The 17173-nt window shown below is 52.3% G+C and overlaps 2 protein-coding genes and 1 pseudogene across 2 annotated transcripts; 2 read left to right on the top strand and 1 right to left on the bottom strand.

Moving 5' to 3' along the window:
* Window positions 1-17173, top strand: part of LOC131484911 (single-stranded DNA-binding protein, mitochondrial-like) — a 236788-nt pseudogene that overhangs the window by 67807 nt on the left and 151808 nt on the right.
* SMYD5 (SMYD family member 5) lies at window positions 6-11411 on the top strand. The gene is made up of 13 exons (XM_058683696.1): window positions 6-137; window positions 3977-4085; window positions 4811-4950; window positions 5419-5540; window positions 5930-5999; window positions 6628-6732; window positions 7488-7550; window positions 7768-7838; window positions 8142-8248; window positions 8636-8692; window positions 9535-9629; window positions 10279-10349; window positions 10446-11411. The coding sequence occupies exons 1-13, from the start codon at window positions 42-44 to the stop codon at window positions 10588-10590; spliced, it is 1251 nt and encodes a 416-aa protein (XP_058539679.1). The 5' UTR covers window positions 6-41; the 3' UTR covers window positions 10591-11411.
* PRADC1 (protease associated domain containing 1) lies at window positions 12355-16428 on the bottom strand. Its single transcript, XM_058683698.1, has 5 exons — window positions 16271-16428; window positions 14242-14342; window positions 13602-13711; window positions 13153-13320; window positions 12355-12902 (listed from the first exon to the last, which is right to left on the bottom strand). Exons 1-5 carry the CDS (start codon window positions 16335-16337, stop codon window positions 12782-12784), a joined length of 567 nt encoding a protein of 188 aa, XP_058539681.1. The 5' UTR covers window positions 16338-16428; the 3' UTR covers window positions 12355-12781.

The following is a 17173-nucleotide window of genomic DNA, read 5'->3' as shown; positions in this document are numbered from 1 at the left end:
CGAGGCGAGGTCAAGGGTCAGAAGGCGGAGGCGCGCCCAAGATGGCGGCCTCCATGTGCGACGTGTTCTCCTTCTGCGTGGGCGTGTCGGGTCGGGCCCCGGTCGCCGTGGAAGTCCGATTCGTAAGCAGCGCTAAGGTGAGGCCGAGACAGACCCGCCACGGGCACCTACCGTGTCCGGCCTTGGAGAGAGCCCCGCGGGACCCTAGGCCCGGAGCCTAGAAGCTCCTGAGCCGTTCCGACTCTGCGGCTCAGCCCCTCCTCGCGGCCCGGGGGCTCCCCGTCTGTCCCCGCGCGCAGGCTTCCGGGGCGGTCACGCGGTGAATCGGGGGCCCCGAAGTCTCCGTAGTCTCCGTGCGCGCCCCCTCCCTTCGGGACCCGGTGCGCCCTCCAGCTGCCCTGCTCCTGCTGCTCCAGGCGGGGCCGGGTGGGCGCCGGGCCTTTTGGTCCAGGCTGGAGTACTCTGCTGCTGGGCCGTGGGGGTGGTGGGCGGGGACTGGCTGAGCAGAGGGTACTGAGGTATGAAAAAGAGTGGGCCCTCGGGGAACTTTCTGAGTGAGATTTGGGAATGGGGTGGGGAGAGAGGCCAGGACCCTTCACAAAGGCCTTGGGATGCTAAGGAATTTGGACTAGAGCTCGAAGCCCGTGGGAGCATTTGAAGCATTGAAACAGGAAAGCAATATGGTTTTGTGGTTATATTATCGTGTCTTAAAAGTTAATTGTAGAAAAATACTCTAAATGCATGTAAGGAAAGAGAAGATAAAAATCACTCGTAATCCTATACTTGTGCAAATATACGGATACCAAAGTCACAATTTTAGGAACCTCTGTTTGATGCAGCAGTAAATCAACATCAATAAACCTATTTCTACATATTTTTAAGAGCTGAGTAATAGTCTGTTTCAAGGGATTGCCACAGTTCATTCAGCCACCTACTTATTTATGCACTTTTGCATTGTATTTTATTTTTCATCCCTGAGGGCAAAGGTCCTGGAGCTCAGTTTCTGTGCACACATCCTTTTGTTCTCTTCATCAGAGTATTTTCTTTACTAGTTAACTTTGCCAGTTGATACGTGCAAAATGGTATCACTTTGTTTTAATTTACAAGTCTGTGTTTACTGATGAGGTTGAATAATTTATCATGTATACCAGCAGTGCATATACCTGGTCCCTGCCCAAGATGTCAGCCTTCTAGTCATCTGCTTCCTACTCTCCCCACCCCAACCTTCCATTGCCTTCTTTCCTCTCCAGTGCATCTGGAGCATTCCTTTCCTTCTGTGGTAAAGCAGTTCCCCAATATCCTTGGCCTCTTCAGCTGCTCACATCTCTGTCTCCACCTCTGTTCTTGATTGGCTCAGTTTGATGGTATCCCAGTTCCATCACTTCTTGCAGGCAGAGATACTGACCTTTCCCTTCACTAAGTCCCCTATCTCTCAGCCCCTCTCTTCTTTATTTCTTCCTCTGACCTCATCACTTCAGCCACTCTGCTTGCCCAGCTGTCCTGTCCCAGCCTTCTGTCAAACCCCACCTCTGGAAGAATGAGCTGGCTGCTCTCTCTATTCCCACACACGATCTTCTGCTGGAGAAAATCATATACACACCCCAGACATGCTGACAAGATGGTTTACTCCAGGCTTTTTGCATCTATGTTCATCAAGCCAGATTGGTTTGTGACGTTTTTTTCTTTGTGCTATCTTCCTCAGGTTACTGCATCACAGTTATGCTTGTTTTTTGGTAAAATGGAGAAGCTTTCCATTTTTTCTCTGTTACTAAATAGTTTTTAAATAGCATGAGAGTTACTTATTCTTTGGTTTGAGGGAGCTGGCTCATGAACCATATGGACTAGGGGCCTCACATGGGGGTTGTTTTTGACTATTTTCTGTATTGCTTCTATCGATATTGGCAGGAATGACCTTTCAAAGCTTTACCAAGTACTCTGCCAGGGACAGAACCAATCAGAACATGATAGTGTCTGACCAAAGACAGTGGATGCCAACCAGAATGCCATACTGGTGTGGGTCAGCCAGATACCAGCACTGCTTCTTTCTCTAGCTTTCCTTCCTTTTGAATTCAGTTCTGGTAATTTGTGTTTTTCTAGAAAAGTATCCATTTAGTAAAGCTCTTAAAGTTTACTACATGGTCTTAAGAGTTTTGCACAATCTTTTTTCTAAAATTTATTTTTCAAATTGGAAATATCTTTGCAAGTTTATGCCCTTTCCACTCAAGGCATAAGCTTTCTCCAAGCCTCTTGGTAATTAATATTTAATGAGAGTGGCTTTCTTGGAACCCTGTCTTATGTTTGGGGGATGAGTGGTTTCATAAAGGAACAGCTCTGATTCTGTTCCCTTTATTTTGATTACCAAATGTTTTCTGCATTTGATCCTCCAGAAAGAGAGAGAAAGACATTGGTATTTGCCCAATGTTGAGATTTGAGATTGTCAGCGATAATGTGGGTCCATGTTCATACTCCTTTGTCCCATAAAATAAGACCATGTTTTCATTTTGCCAGATTGGGTCCAGGGCTAAAAGGCATGGAGGTGGGGTTCTAAGAAGACAACCAAGGGTGCATCAACAGCTTTGGCCAGAGGTTTTGTTCCAGCTGTCCCCCTCTGCTCAGGGCTCTCCTGGTCTACACATCCCTGCCTCTCTGACTTTGGGAGGTGCTGCTATCTAGCCACAGTGCCAATGCTAGAAGGAAACAGGGAGCTACCTGAGAGGCCACACGACAGGACGTTTTACTGCTATGTCAAATCTTTTTTTTTAATTTCTTTCTCTTCTTGTGACAGTTCAGTGCTGGCAGGGGCACCACCCCTCTTCTCTAAGTGAACAGTGGGAACAAGTGCCCGGCAGAGCCAGCAACTGCCAGGGTTCTGAAGCTGTCTCCTAAGTCCCTTTGCACATCTGAGAAATAGCAATTCAGCAGTTGTTTTCTCATCCTTCATGCCTTACATGATGTTTACGGTGCTTTAGACCAGAGTTCCTCAGACTTTAACGTGCATTTGAATCACCTGGGCATCTTGTTAAAATGCACATTCTCATGCAGCAGCTCTAGGGCATGGCCTGAGATTCTGCATTTCTAACAGGTGTCCAAATGATGCCCATGCTGCCCACTTATCATCTCACTTAGAGTAGTAAGGAGCTAAAGCTCATAAGGTACATTCACTTGTGCTATATCATGGCATCCTGGAAACTACCTGGGAGGTATCATTGTGATACTTTTCATATGTGAAACCGTTGCCAAGAAGTGAAGCACCTGGGGTGCCTGGCTGGCTCAGTCGGTGGAGTGTGTGGCTCATGGTCTCGGGGTCATGAGTTTGAGCTCCACGTTGGGTGTAGAGGTTACTTCAATAAATGAACTTAAAAAAAAGAAAGAAAGAAAAAGAAGTGAAGCAGTTGGCTCCAAGGTTCACAGCAAGTAGTGTTAGGGTTGGTGCTAGGATTCACCCTTCCTTTCAGCATAACACTGAGAACTTGGTGAGTTCCCCACCGACCAGGGAAATAGGGCACATTCTCCCCCAGGCGAGGCCTCCCTCTCTCCTGTGGCATAGGAGTCCTTTGTAACCCTGAGCAGCGGTGTCACCACCAGGATCCTGGAGGGACACATGGGTGACTCGAAGAAAACTGCCCTGTCGTTACCGGCTGCTAGTACAGGAGTCTCCAGCCTGCCATGAGAGTTGGCCCTGCTCTGGCCATTCCAAAAATTCTCTGGCTGACAGTGTGGCTCCCTCCCCATCCCAGGCCCTCTGCTCTGAGCAGGCTGAAAGAGGTGTGACTGAAAGTAGGTCAGAGCTACATTTCCAGAGGAGGCAGTTGGTTGGCAGTTGGGGGTGGGGGGGGTGACCATGCTCCATGAACCCTCCCAAGGCAGAGGCCTCTCCTGAGAGGGAGGCGTGGCAGGGGGTGATGCTGGGAAGCCCTCTGGGAGCTATGCCCTCTTTCTCTCCTTATGGCCATCCTATTCCTTCTCTCCCTGTTAGGGAAAGGGCCTATTTGCCACACAGCTGATCCGGAAAGGGGAGACCATCTTTGTAGAACAGCCCCTGGTAGCTGCACAGTTTCTCTGGAATGCACTTTATCGCTACCGAGGTGAGCACATCTCGTCCACTCCTCATGGCTGCTGGGCCAGCTGCCTGTACGCATGGAAGAAAGCTACATACATTCCCACTAGCTGATGTCTCTGGGAATTCAGGTGTTGGGAGAAAAGCTCATCTTGGAGAACCGTGCCTGAGAATCATGCTTGTCTCTAGTCTTAGGCCATTTGGGGCTGGGAGTGAGTGAGGGACGGGCTCTTCCAGCCTGCTTCCTGGGGGAGGACTGTCAAGCAGGCAGAACTCAGTGTGACCTGCAGTATCAGGGACTGGATATCATGTGGAAGGGCTCCGTGCCAAAGGGCAGCTCTCCACCAAGAGGAGGCCACTTGCCCCTTGGTCAAAACAGGCTGAGTTAGGGGTCAGAAGCAAGTAGGATGCCCTTAGCTTTTCCAGACACGTGCTTTTTTCACACTTTTCTTAGGCTAGAGACAAACATGAAAGGAGGGTCAGTTGGCTCCAGAATGTGGGGAAAGCTCAGTCTGGGGGTTAGGAGGGGAGCCCTATAGACTAAATCCCAATCTGCTTTTGAATGCATGTGAAATCATGCACCCATTCTGTTCTTTAACACAGTTGTTCATTCACTTACTTCCCAAACATTTGTTGAGCACCTATCAAGTGTCAGGCACTATCTTTAGCCCTAGGGATGCTTCTGTGAAAAAGACAAAATGTGGCCCCTGCTCTAAAGACACTTACATTGTCACATGGGGCTCTCTCCCTCAGCCTGTGACCACTGCCTTCGGGCACTGGAGAAGGCAGAGGAGAATGCCCAGAGGCTGACTGGGAAACCGGGCCAGGTTCTGCCTCACCCTGAGCTGTGTGCCGTGCGCAAGGACCTCCACCAGCACTGTCCCCACTGCCAGGTGAGCATCCCTGGGGAGTGCACCTGAAAGGGAGCTGGTGGGAGAAGCCTTAGCCGAAGTCCTCTTTGGGGAGACAGGAATGACAACAGACCTGCTCGTGGCCCCTGAGAGCCATAACGTAGGGTAAGACATTCAAAAGACTGTAACTATTCCAGTTGTGTTCTCCCTGTCCCGGTCCCGCTATCTAGAAAACTGGTTCAGTGGGAACTTGCCCTCTTCCCAGGAGCCTGGCAGGGGCTCTTCCCTCTACTTGAAAGCTCTCTCCTTCCCATAGTTCGACAAGCCTGGGTGCCCCTCTCACATGCCCCCGGGCGGTGTGTGCTTTCTCATCTGACGATGTCACTGAGCTACTGCTCAGGGGCTGTTCGTAGAAGGAGTGCAGTCAGAGGAGGTGAGTACCACTAAGGAAGGTCTGTGCCTCACCCCATGGCCAGATCCTAGGGTGTTGACCTCCACCCACTCCACCAGGTGATGTACTGCAGTGCGGAGTGTCGGCTGGCGGCCGCCGAGCAGTACCATCAGGTCCTGTGCCCAGGGCCCTCCCAGGACGACCCCCTGCATCCTCTCAATAAGCTACAGGAGGCCTGGAGGTGGGTAGCATTTCATCTCTTCTTCCCTTTATCCTCCCTCTTGACCTGCCTGCCCGCCTGAGATCAGCAGATGCAGTCATCTTTCTTAAACTGCCCTCCCCCAGATCTTTCCTCCAGTCTTAGGGTTAAACAGAAGTCACATCACCCAACCCCCTGCCTTCAGTGTGAGCCGCCAGTCCCACTACCCTCAGCATTTTACACACTCCCAGGAAGAGCCCCATTAAGCCCATGGGGCGGTAAAGGCCTGCCCTCATCCTTGCCAATGACATCTCTCTTTGGTTATAAATAGAGTTGATAGGAAGGATTCTCTGTAGTGATCAGACTGGGCTTCCCTGAACACAGCTACTGGGGAGGGGATTTCCAGCCCAAATCTTTTTCTTTCTCCCCAGGAGTGTTCACTACCCCCCCGAGACTGCAAGCATCATGTTGATGGCCCGGATGGTGGCCACAGTGAAGCAGGTAAGCCCATCCAGACCTCCCACGGAAGCCCCTTCTGGCCTCATGTGCCCCTTGGCCTCAGTCTCCTCCTCACCTCAAGTCCCTGGCTTGGATGCAGAGTTCCCTCTGCTATTTCCAAAGGAGAGCTGCTTGCTGTGTAAACTCAGGAGCAGCTAACCATAAATCTGGCAGGAGACTCATCTTTCCTGCAGCCTCTGATCTAGGAGAGGACCTCCTGTGCAGCAACAGTTCACGCATTCAATTTATAGGTGCCACTTTCTCAGGATTGCCTCATATGTAAAGTGAGAGAAGCCACTCCAACCCATTCTGTTAGTATTGGAGCTCCACAACCCCATTCTCCTCTTTTTCCAAGTGTTGTTGAACTGGCCAGCCTGGCCCAGTTGGGGAGATGGTTGGGTGTGGGCAGGATGGGAAGGAAGTCCCCAGGCCAAGGAAGGGTCTACCTAGAATCTCATGTGTGATGGTGTTTCGCTGATGGCAGAGGCTTTAGAATCACAGTCTACTCTCCTGCCTGGGTATGAGGGACAGCAAGGAGATGGTTGTCCCTGAGTCCGTGCGTACACGCGTGTGTGAATGTGAATATGTGGCATATGTGAATGTGACCCTGAAGTATATTTGTTCCCTGCAGGCTAAGGATAAAGATCGTTGGATCAGGCTCTTTTCCCAGTTCTGTAATAAAACAGCCAATGAGGAGGAGGAGATTGTCCACAAACTCCTGGGGGACAAATTCAAGGTTAGTCTTCCCCCATGATCCCCTCATCCCAATAGCCTTGGATGTTCTGTGGCTACCTGAGGGGAGCTCCACATTTGGTCCTTTGCCAGCCACAGAGCCTGGAGCCAAAAATCTATTCAGAGAACCTATCTTCTTGCCACTATTTAACTTTGTGACCTAACAGGGACCGAAAGTTGAGAAGTGGGGTGAACAGGAAGGAAGGGTCGGGTGCCCTGACATGGTAAGGCAGAATCTCATGATAGGATAGTGGTGAGTAAGTCAGTATAATGGAAAGTGGAGGGTCAGGGAGCAGGCGTGAAATAGCATTTTAGCTGCCAATGTGCTGAGTGCCCACTCCCACCCAAAGATTACACATTCTCACTGAGGACAGCAGACTTCCACGCAGGAGCTGCCCGAAGGTGCAGGCAGGGTTTCAAGGGCAGCTGGGGTGGGCCTTCCTGCATTTATTCTGAGGAGAGGAGGGGGTCGTCAAGCTTGTCTGGAGGCCAGGTCAGGGAGCCTGGAAGGTGGTCGCGAGGACAGTCATCTGAAGCCAGGTTGCCTCGGCCCTCCTGGAAAATAGGAATTTGGGGTTCCCCACTCTGGCTTGGAACAGGCCAACAGACTGCCAAGGTTGTGGCCTTCCTTTGCCTTCAGGGCAAGTTCATTCTACAGAGCTGGCCCCTTTTCTTTTCCTTACTGGTCTTCTGGGCCCTGCCTGGGTGCTAGTGGGAAATCCCCAGGATACAGGTCTCTCCCTGCTTCCCCTAAACCAGGGCCAGCTGGAACTTCTGCGGAGACTCTTCACAGAGGCCCTTTATGAAGAGGCGCTCAGCCAGGTGAGCATGGGGAAGGTGGGACCAGTGACCTCCTAGTCATTCCAGCTCTCCAGGAGCAACTGGGTCAGCATCTCCTACTCAGAGAGTTAAGCCAAGACTGACTTGGTGTGAAGTTGGGATGGGATTGACTCACAGAAGACTTCCTGAACAGAGAGTTGTTTCAGGAGGAAAAGCGAGTGGCTGTAATCTGAGCACTCATTTTTCTTTCTCCCCACAGTGGTTCACACCAGATGGATTCCGGTCTCTCTTTGCTCTTGTTGGGACCAATGGCCAAGGAATTGGGACCAGGTTAGGAGAGAATGTTCCAAAGCTATTGTACTTGTCTGTCAGGGCTTGGGCGGGAGATTGACAGAGGAAGGTAGCCACACTTCCTTTCAAGATTAGGGTTTGATTCTGTGGCAGGAGAGCTGGACTGGATGCAGTGGTGGGAGTCAGAAAGACTGAGGTGGTAGTTTGCTCCTGGGAGCCTTGGTCTTTTGGGGAAGATGGGCCCCTGCCCTGGAGAAAGAAATGGGCTTAACCTGTCTGGAGGTGGAGAGCCCTGGGAGCTGGGCCTCCTTCTCTCCAACCATGGATGCCTGGGACCCCCAGCTCCCTGAGCCAGTGGGTCCATGCCTGTGACGCTCTGGAGTTGAAGCCTCAGGACCGAGAGCAGCTGGACGCCTTCATTGACCAGCTGTACAAGGACATCGAGGCAGGTTGGTGAGATGGAGCCTTGGTCTCACCCAACCTTGAATGCCCCCCTAGCCAGACACACAGTCTTTCCCTGAGGGGGTTCTGAGCTAATGGTTGGGGAAGGTAATCCCTATGTGCCTATAGGAAGCTTTACATCTATCCACAGGACAAATAAGATAAGACATGACCCTGAGATACATATAGAGTCTGGATACTGGGGGAGGGGGGTGCTGGACAAGTAAGGTGCTTTATAGAAAAGCAAGGTTTGTGCCTCCTGGAAGCAAGTTTAGATGAAGTGGTAGCGACTGGGTGGCAAGACAGTGGAACCAGTGCCTATCCTTGTAAGTCTAGTTTTCTTTTTCCACCTGTAAAATGGATAGAATAACATCTACAATGTTACTGTCTTACAGCAACTGGAGAGTTTCTTAACTGTGAAGGATCTGGCCTCTTTGTGCTTCAGAGCTGCTGTGAGTCCCGGCATTGAGGAGGGGTACATCTCTCTCAGCCCCTTTTAGGCTCATGGGGAGGAGTCTGGGAGCAGGATTAGGTCTGGGCTTCCTTGGGGATTCTCCCGGGACTTTTTGTTGCATCAGTTTTTCATTCATTCATTCATTCATTCATTCATTGGATTGCTTGTGCCTTAATATATGTTTATATATAAAACCTTCCAGTGGGCCAGGCCCTGTGCTAAGGCAGGACGCAGAGCTCTGTTCCTTGCAGAGAGAAGCATTGGCCTTGCACAACCACTGCCATCAGGCTCCTGGGAGGAGGGAGTTTAGGCTAGAAGGCTGGTCTCATCAGCACCTAACAGGGAGGAGCAGAGCCAATCACACAACTGTCTTTTCCAGATCTCAGCCTCCCCACTCTGGTTTCCTCACTGTCAGCCCTCCCAATGTCTGGGGCATGCTACCCCTCCCAAACTAGGCTCGCAGGGGGACTGGCTCAGCTGTTACCAGACATCCAGTTGCCGACTGAGTTAAGTGTCTGGCATGGGGTCCCTTTCACGGCCCTGTCCTTCCCTTTGTGGGACACTAGGAACACAATTGAGAACAAGTTGCCCAGTGCTGAGGGCAGCAAGGGCAGTGATGGCAGGTGGGAGGGGGTGGCAAGAGGAAGTGCATTTGTGCCTGTGCTCTGTGGTCTTTAGGAAAGAGCACTGGACAGAGGGAGTCAGGAAATTTGGGTTCCAGGACCTATGTAGCCCTAGCAGGGATCAGAAAACAAGGAAGGATGGGACCCAGTGCTTTGCAAGTTGAGGCTGTTATTTTTATTAGTCAGCAGTCCTTATTTCTTGCCTCTTGTGACCCAGGTAACCACAGCTGTGTCCCCAATGCAGAGACCTCCTTCCCAGAAAACAACTTCCTTTTGCATGTCACGGCCTTGGAGGATATCAAGCCAGGAGAGGTGAGAGGGCTAGGAGCTGTGGGGGGTGGGCCTTGCAAGTTCTCTCCAGGGATTGGAAGCAACAGTGGCTAGAGCCCCAAGTTCAGGCTGTTCAGCTGATCCCCACATGACCCAGGGCAGGAGTCTTTTTACCCATGGTTATGCTCAAACCCACAGTACCCCCAATTCTTCAAAAAAATAACCAGAAAAACCTCAGAGCAGTGATTCAGAGACAAGTGTATGCCCAGGTTCTTGTCCCCAGCCACCTTTTGATCAACAAATCCACAGCTTCCAAGAAAACAAGAGATGGCTCTTCGTCGGGTGGGCTATGGGTGCATGTGTGGGTTTGGGGTTTGGAGTCCTGGCTGTTAGCACAGTGTGCAGAGCCTGGTTGAATCTTCTTCCAGAGCTAGTAGCACCATGTCAAGATAACCTCTGACAATGGCCACAGACCTTAGCCATTGGCTGCCTATAGTCGTGACCTGAGGCTAACCACTGTCCCCTCTCTGTCTCAGACACAGGTTGTTTGAGCCTCTTGGTGGCCTTCTGAGAGCACAGGGAAATGAATGAGGGCCTGGCTCCTGGGAGATGGGACAGTGGTTGGGGAGGCCCTGATCCCATCTAAGAGACAGCACAGACTGTCAGACTCCACCTCTTCTCTGCCCTCCAGGAAATCTGTATCAGCTACTTAGACTGCTGTCAGCGGGAGCGCAGCCGCCACAGCCGCCACAAGATCCTCAGGTGCCAGCTGGGATGTGGTGGGTGGCTGGGCTCTGGGAGGCTCCATCCTGGTTACTGCCTGACTTCACCCTCACCACCATCCCCCATCTCCTGCAGGGAGAACTATCTGTTTGTCTGTTCCTGCCCCAAATGCCTGGCAGAGGCTGATGAACCCAACGTGACCTCGGAGGAGGAGGAGGATGAAGAGGAGGAAGGAGAGCCAGAGGATGCAGAGCTGGGGGATGAGATGACCGATGTGTGATGTCACCCTGCCTGGAAGGGGCCTGCCCCAGACCCTGCAGGAAAAGGGGGACTTCCTCCAGAGAGGAGGCTTGGAAGGAACTCCCCCACTCCCGTTGCCTGCTTCCCCCCCTCCATTCCAGCTCTGTTTCTGCCAGAGAGTAGTACAGAAGCTGGACCTTAGGCACGCCACCCCCCACTAGACCTCATGCCCTGGACACTGCTGCTGAGTGGCTCAGGCTCTGCGTGGTCACTGAGCCTCTCAGTGCTGCCCCCTCAAAACACACACACACTGAGGTATCCACTCCAGTCGGCAAGCAACTCCAACAGAGGTCAGAAACAGTGTTTCTTCCACTTGGCCCCATGGCCATGCTTCCCTGTCCACCTGAGGCTTCACCGCTTTCTACCTACTACAGACGGGGGTAACAAGAGATCGGCCTGACGGCCTGACGGCACTGAAGAAGAAAGGGGAGTGGTGAGATGCCTTCACCTTCTTCCCCACTCCCACCTTTCTGGCTGCTAAGGCAACTGCCTCCTGCTGGCACAGCTAGGAGAGGCAGGAAGGAGCAACTGGGCCTCCAGAGCACCTATCCTAAGGCTCTGTGCTGGGGACACTGAACCAGGGGGATACCTTCCTCTCCCCACCCCCACTATTTGGACATCCAAGAGAGTGGAGAGTATAACCCCTTCCCCAGATTCCAGAATCTCTGTACCTTGTGCCTTGCCTCTCAGGCCCTGGCACAGTAGCTGGCCACATGGGGTGTGTAAGAGGCCTCTGCCTCTCTCAAGAGGGGTATGTGGGGAGATCACCCCTTCCTCACACTCCTTTCCCACTGAGGACTCTAGCAGTGTCCTGTGCTCCTTAATTTCAGATGCTCAAGAGGCTTCCCTGGGATCAGTTTAACATGGGTCAGTGAGGAGCTCTCCCGGCCTCAATCTCCATCGTTAGGGTCTCCACAGAGGAACACTGAAGTCTTCCAGAGAACTACAGGAGCTAGGCTAGATATTCTGAGATAAGCCCTGTCTGTGTCACCTGCCCCTCCACCCCCAGATTAGTACTACCCCTCACTCTTGGGTTGGATGCTGTGGGAACTATAGCCTATCACTTGCGATTTCTTTGCCTACTTTCCCTGGGCGGGGGCTGCCACAACCCCCTGCTGAGGGATCTCTGAGAGGGCAGGTGCCCACCCCATAGGCTCTATCCTAGATCATGAGCCAGGTGGAGCTCACCTGTCTGGCCTATTGGGTTCTTCACAGCAGCCAGCACCCCTCATGCCCCCACCTGCCCACTGTTCTCAATAAAGTGTGAGTGGTGACAGGCCTCTGCAGGAATGCTTTGTGTAGAATGACTTGACAAGCTGTCTGAGGCATGCAGCAATCACATAGGTGGCACAGAGGCACATAGGTTTAGACCAGGCAATGGCAGGAGATGGGAGCTGCAGCCCCCCAGCAGGCTCCTCCCTGGTCACATCTACAATGCTGTGCAAAGGTTTCTAAACGCCAAGAGCAAGGACCTCCTCTGAGGTCCAGAGTGGGTCCCCAGGACCAGGCTATCAGAGGAGTCTTCTCAGGGAACTGAACTACAGCTTCCTGAGTTCTTGAGCAGGAGGTAGAGTGTGCTGGGATCCAAGATTAGCAGCCTAAGCACTGGTTCTAAAGGACCTTGAGTGAGTCATTTACCCTCTGTGGGCCTCAGTTTCCTCCCTTCAAAGCAGGGGCATGGGACCAGATGAGAGAGTGAAGGCCCCTCCCACCCCTGTATGCTCTTATTCTAGGACACAGTTGCAACCCTGATGAGAGGCTTTATTGCTAAAAAGTCAGTGAGGGTTTATTAATTCCTCAAACACCACTCCAGCAGCTGCTGTGAAGTACACTGAAGAGACCCTGGGAAGGGGAGGTGAGAGCCAGGTGGGATGTGACAGGTCACAGATGGCTCTCAGGCCACCTACCCTTAGCCCCTGTGTTCCAGATTCTAGTCCAGAAGCTCTGGGGCCTGGCTCTTGTCTATTCCCATAGCATGAGACATTTGGGGACCCCGAGGAAGGGAAGGCCAGTGACACAGCTTTTCTTAGCATAGCCAAGGCCAAAGCCTTTTTCCCCTACCCGGCTCCACCTGTCCTCAAATGCTATCCCCAAATCCCAAATAGCAGAATTCCTGGATTTCCCCTTCCCAGCCCAGAGTTGTTTATGGCTGGTGTGTGGGACCAACTCTTCTACCAGAAGGTCCAGGGCGGTTGCAGCAGCTCAAAGGTGGGGATGCTGGTGACATTGACTGGGATGGAAATGATGGCCCATGGCAGCCCATGCTGTTCCAGGGAACGGCGGATCATGTAGCTGGGAGGGCATGAAGAAAGGTGGCGATGGTCACTTTCTCAGCACCCCATCATGCCCCATTGTCCCCATCACTCTGGGAGTTCCAGAGCCCAAGGACTTGGCCCTTCAACTGGGGCCCTCCAACATTTTTGGCCCAAGGACTCGGCCCTCCAACAGAGGCTTGTGGGAAGGGACTGGTGATTGCCCTTGACCTCCCCAAGTCATGGCACCCAGCCTGGTGCTGACACAGCCAGAGACAAGGAGCCCTCACCCATCTCGGCCGAGCAGGAAGAGGGCAGGGATGTCAGCTGTGCGCTGGGTACTGTCCTGGATCATCTCCACGTAGAAGCTGTCATTGTCAACCGCGTTGTCAGAGATGATCACTGCCCGCCCGCCGTGCTCCTGCACCACCCGTGTCTTGGAGAGGAAGGAGCAGCCCCTGGAAGAGGTGGTGATGAGACCAAAGGAAAGGCAGGGTCCTAGCTACCCCTCCTCCAGACTGTCACACCGGAAGGATGAGAGAAGGACCGTGGAGAATTTTTTGTAAAGGCTCATACGTAAATGGCCAAAAGGCATGGGTAATCTTAAGACATCTCTTAAAGACCATTAAAAACATGAATTATTTAAGAACCGCTATTTCAAAGCACCACTCCCAACACTGATCTCAGAATCTAACCTACACCTGGCCTCCTCTTGTGCCTGTGTCTGTCCGCTCCTTACCCTCTCTCCACCAGAGCGATCTGGTCCTGGATGAAGAAACCGTTGCTGAGTTCTCCACAGGCCTCTGAAGGTTCCGCAGGGACAAGATGAATCTGCTCATACCTTGTGTGCTGAAAGACATTTAGACAGGTCAGAGCGTGAGGAGACATGCCTGTTGTAGGACCAGGCTGACCATCCCATTCTATCGGTTCCTCACAAAGTTGAAGGAAACATGGAGTGGTTTCTGTGTGCTGGGCACTGGAGTATTTTTACTAAATTCTCACAAAGGCTTATCTAGTTGTCCTACTCCACGGTGCCTTTTCATGAGATATGTAGGGGAGTTGGTAGGATCCAGAAAGGGGAAGTAATTTGCCGTAAGCCACATAGTGCAGAGACAGCTAGCAGAGCCCTTGGTTTTTCACTATTTCATGTCCCCAGAGAAGACAGCTTCTCCCTGTCTGGTGCCCAAGTCTGTATTACACCCCGGGGAATAGCTAGCTGGAAGCCCTTCCCTCCTGCACAGCAGCCCCTGGAGGGCAGGCCTGGATTGTGCATCCTTCCCTGTCCTAGCAGTCAGGTATTGGTTGAAGGGATGAGACGGTCACCTTGACTTAGTGGGTTAGAGACAGGAGCAGAGACAAAAGGGTCTCCCTGAACTTACAAAGATACCACCAAAGTCCTTGGCAGGTGTGGCCGTGAAGATGTATCGAATGTCTCCAGGACTCAGCACTTGGAAGTACAAATAATCATGGATGCGTAAGCCTGAAAGATAGAGTACAGGTAAGAAACTTCCAGGGAACAAGCTGGTTCAGGTTCAGGTCATGGAACACTTGTGTACAACTGGGCTGGCTATAATCTGGGCTCAGGGACCCAGCTTCAGCCAAGTGAGTCCTCCAGGTGGGTGAGATAGATGATCTCTGTCCTGGGGAGGATAGAACTGATGCAGATAGTGTTAGTAACCCCAGAGATAACAGCTGCTGCTGCTGCACTGATGAGCCAGGAAGAGTGAGAGCTCTTGTGTTCCGAGGATCCATCCCTCTTTGTTCTGAAGTGGACCTGAGAGTTTCATGGTGGCGATGTGGTAGCCTAGGTATAAAACAATTTGTACTAAAACTTAAAAGTTGACTCTGGTCCCATTGCCATCCTCTTAGTCCAGCCACTATCATTTCTTGTCCTGACTGGTCCAGCTTCTTAATTGGTTTATCTGCCTCCATTCTTGCTCTCTACCATCCATTCCCCAAACAACAGCCAGGGGTCTTCTTGAAATATCTTAAAGCAAATATGATCAAGTCACCACTCTTATGGCTTCAGTACCCTTCAACGACTACCCTTTGCAGGGTCCTGTTCCATCTGCCCTTGGCTACTACTACAACCTTATCTACTCCTTTCTGGCCTCCTTTCAATTTCTTCACCTCTGCGTCTTCTTGCAACTGTTCCCTCTATCTGGAGCCTTCCTACCCTTGCCCCCAACCCAGCTCTACCTCCTCACCTGGCTCACTTCTGATCTTTGGTTAGGTCATAGCTTAAATGTCACTTTCTAGAGAAACCCCTCTGCCCTATCACTGCCCTTTCCCTATGCCCATTCAAAATGTACTTTTTCTCCATTGACACTTTCAACATAATTTGTAATTATACACTATTCAGAATTGTTTAATGTCTGTCTCTTCCACTAAGGCAAAACCCAGTTTTGTAGCTTAGTTCGATGCTGTATCCACATTATGTAACAGTGGCTAGGATATGTGGGTGCTCAATAAAGGTTGTTGAAGGAGTGAACAACTATTTTCAGCTCAGTCGCACTGAGGGAGAGAATTTCCAGAACAACCAGATTTTTCTGGGGTGTGGGATCCTCTCTACAGCACTAAAGTTTGATGTTTTGCCTGGACTTGAATCCTTGGTTGCCCTAGCCCAGAGAGATAGAGGAATGTGGAAGTGTGGAAGCTGGTCAAATAGTCAACAAACTATGAAGCCACTACTGTGTGTCAGGGGGTTAGGACTGATTGTGGCTTTAGCTGTCCTCTACTGCCCAAATCACAGAGACCAGATAGAGTTCCATTGGCTTGGCATTGGGCCTTACAGCCTTTCATCCTGAGAGTGGGGACTTCCCATGAGATACAGATATATTTCCAATGAGCCTTCTTTAACACTAAACCCCTCCTCCTTACCACACACATCTTGCTTGGCCTTTGCATCTGCTGATCTGTGTAAATCAAGTGTGGTATATGTATGTGCTCACGTATGTGTATGGGTGTATATACTTATGTGCTCCTTTAGGTGCAAACAGGTTGTGTGTGTACTGTGTGTACGTGTGTGCTTGTACGTGGGGGCCCACGTGTAAGAATGTGTGTTCCTGTATATGTATGTGAGGGCTCACATACTATCTCCAGCTTGGAATATCTCTAACTGTCCCTTGTTCCTTCTCCTGGTCGCCCCTTCAGCCATCTGGGCCGGCACTACTGGGGGCGTGGAGAGGAGTCTTGCTTCGACGTGGGGAGCTGAGGACTCAGAGCCCAGGCTCAGGCCGCGCCCTGCTCACGTCCCTGGGGGCCAGCACCCACCACTCCAGTCGCCCGTCCCTAGACCTGCCCTGCCTCGAACTCGCGGGGTCCCAAGGTGACCCGTGACTCCCGGCCCGAGACGCGAGCAAGCTAGACCGCCAGCCCCGCCCCGCAGCCCCGCCCGTTGCCGCTCACCGTGGGCCGCGACGTATGCGGGGAGCCAGAGCACGAGACAACACCAGCCCGCGGCGCCGGGGACCATCTCCAGGGCCCGGCCCGGCGCCGCGCTTCTTCCAGCCGCCCCACCGTGCTAGCTCGCTGGACTTCAGCCTGACAGCTGCTCCGGCCTCCCGCCCCCAGACCCGCTCTTGCCGCTGGTTGGCGGACAGGAACGAGGCCGACGGCTGATTGGCTCTGATGCCTGTTCCTGTAGCTACACTTTCCGCCTCTGCGCCTTAGCCCACTTCCTATTGGTCGAGAGAAGTGGGGCCTAGGACAGATTGGTCTAAACTCTTAACAGCAACTGCCTCCCCTCCCAACCTGCGCCCCAGCGTTTCTTAGTTTGGATTCGACTGCAGGATTGAGCGGGCTGGCGGGCGGGCGGGGAGGAAAGAGCACTGGAGGTGGGCGCCCCGCTGGACTCACTTCAGCCCAGGAAAGTCGTGGCCGTCAGCTTTGCGGTCTTGGCTGGATCCTCCCTGCGGCCGCCTCGCAAGATGACGATTTGCTTCTCCCAGCTGTGCTTTCCTCCTCCTCACCTCCCTCCTTGGGAAAGCATTCGTCTAGCGCCCAGGTGGTCTCCCGCGACCTCCCCTCCGCTCGTCCTCTGACAAGTTCCACCAGCGCTTGCGCGCTGGGGTCGCGGCTTGATGATCCCCACCCTCGAGGAGGCTCTGGTCAGTGAAGAGCCAGAAAACGGGATTTGGAGCCAGGTGCCTGGTGCCCACGCCTGCTTCTCTACCATTTAGTGTACAACTGTGACCGTGGACACCTTTCATAACTTCTCAGCTTCAGTTCCTTCATCTACAAAATAGACATAACAGTACCAACGTCATAGGATTGGAAGGGCTTATGAGATCTCTCACCAGGTGCTTATTT

Source organism: Neofelis nebulosa, chromosome 9 (genome assembly GCF_028018385.1).
Source record: "Neofelis nebulosa isolate mNeoNeb1 chromosome 9, mNeoNeb1.pri, whole genome shotgun sequence".
NCBI lineage: Eukaryota > Metazoa > Chordata > Mammalia > Carnivora > Felidae > Neofelis > Neofelis nebulosa.
The sequence above is the reverse complement of the archived record's forward strand: the minus strand, read 5'-3'. Positions and strand labels throughout refer to the sequence as shown.

Excerpts from the sequence above, each read along its gene's own strand:
- SMYD5 (XM_058683696.1), top strand. The coding sequence starts at position 42 with ATGGCGGCCTCCATGTGCGACGTGTTCTCCTTCTGCGTGGGCGTGTCG. Across the intron at positions 7,839-8,141 it reads GGCCAAGGAATTGGGACCAG|CTCCCTGAGCCAGTGGGTCC; the intron begins GTTAGGAGAGAA and ends TGGGACCCCCAG. Across the intron at positions 8,693-9,534 it reads CTTTGTGCTTCAGAGCTGCT|GTAACCACAGCTGTGTCCCC; the intron begins GTGAGTCCCGGC and ends CTTGTGACCCAG.
- PRADC1 (XM_058683698.1), bottom strand. The coding sequence starts at position 16,337 with ATGGTCCCCGGCGCCGCGGGCTGGTGTTGTCTCGTGCTCTGGCTCCCC. Across the intron at positions 13,712-14,241 it reads AGGACTTTGGTGGTATCTTT|CACACAAGGTATGAGCAGAT; the intron begins GTAAGTTCAGGG and ends AATGTCTTTCAG. Across the intron at positions 13,321-13,601 it reads ATCGCTCTGGTGGAGAGAGG|GGGCTGCTCCTTCCTCTCCA; the intron begins GTAAGGAGCGGA and ends CACCTCTTCCAG.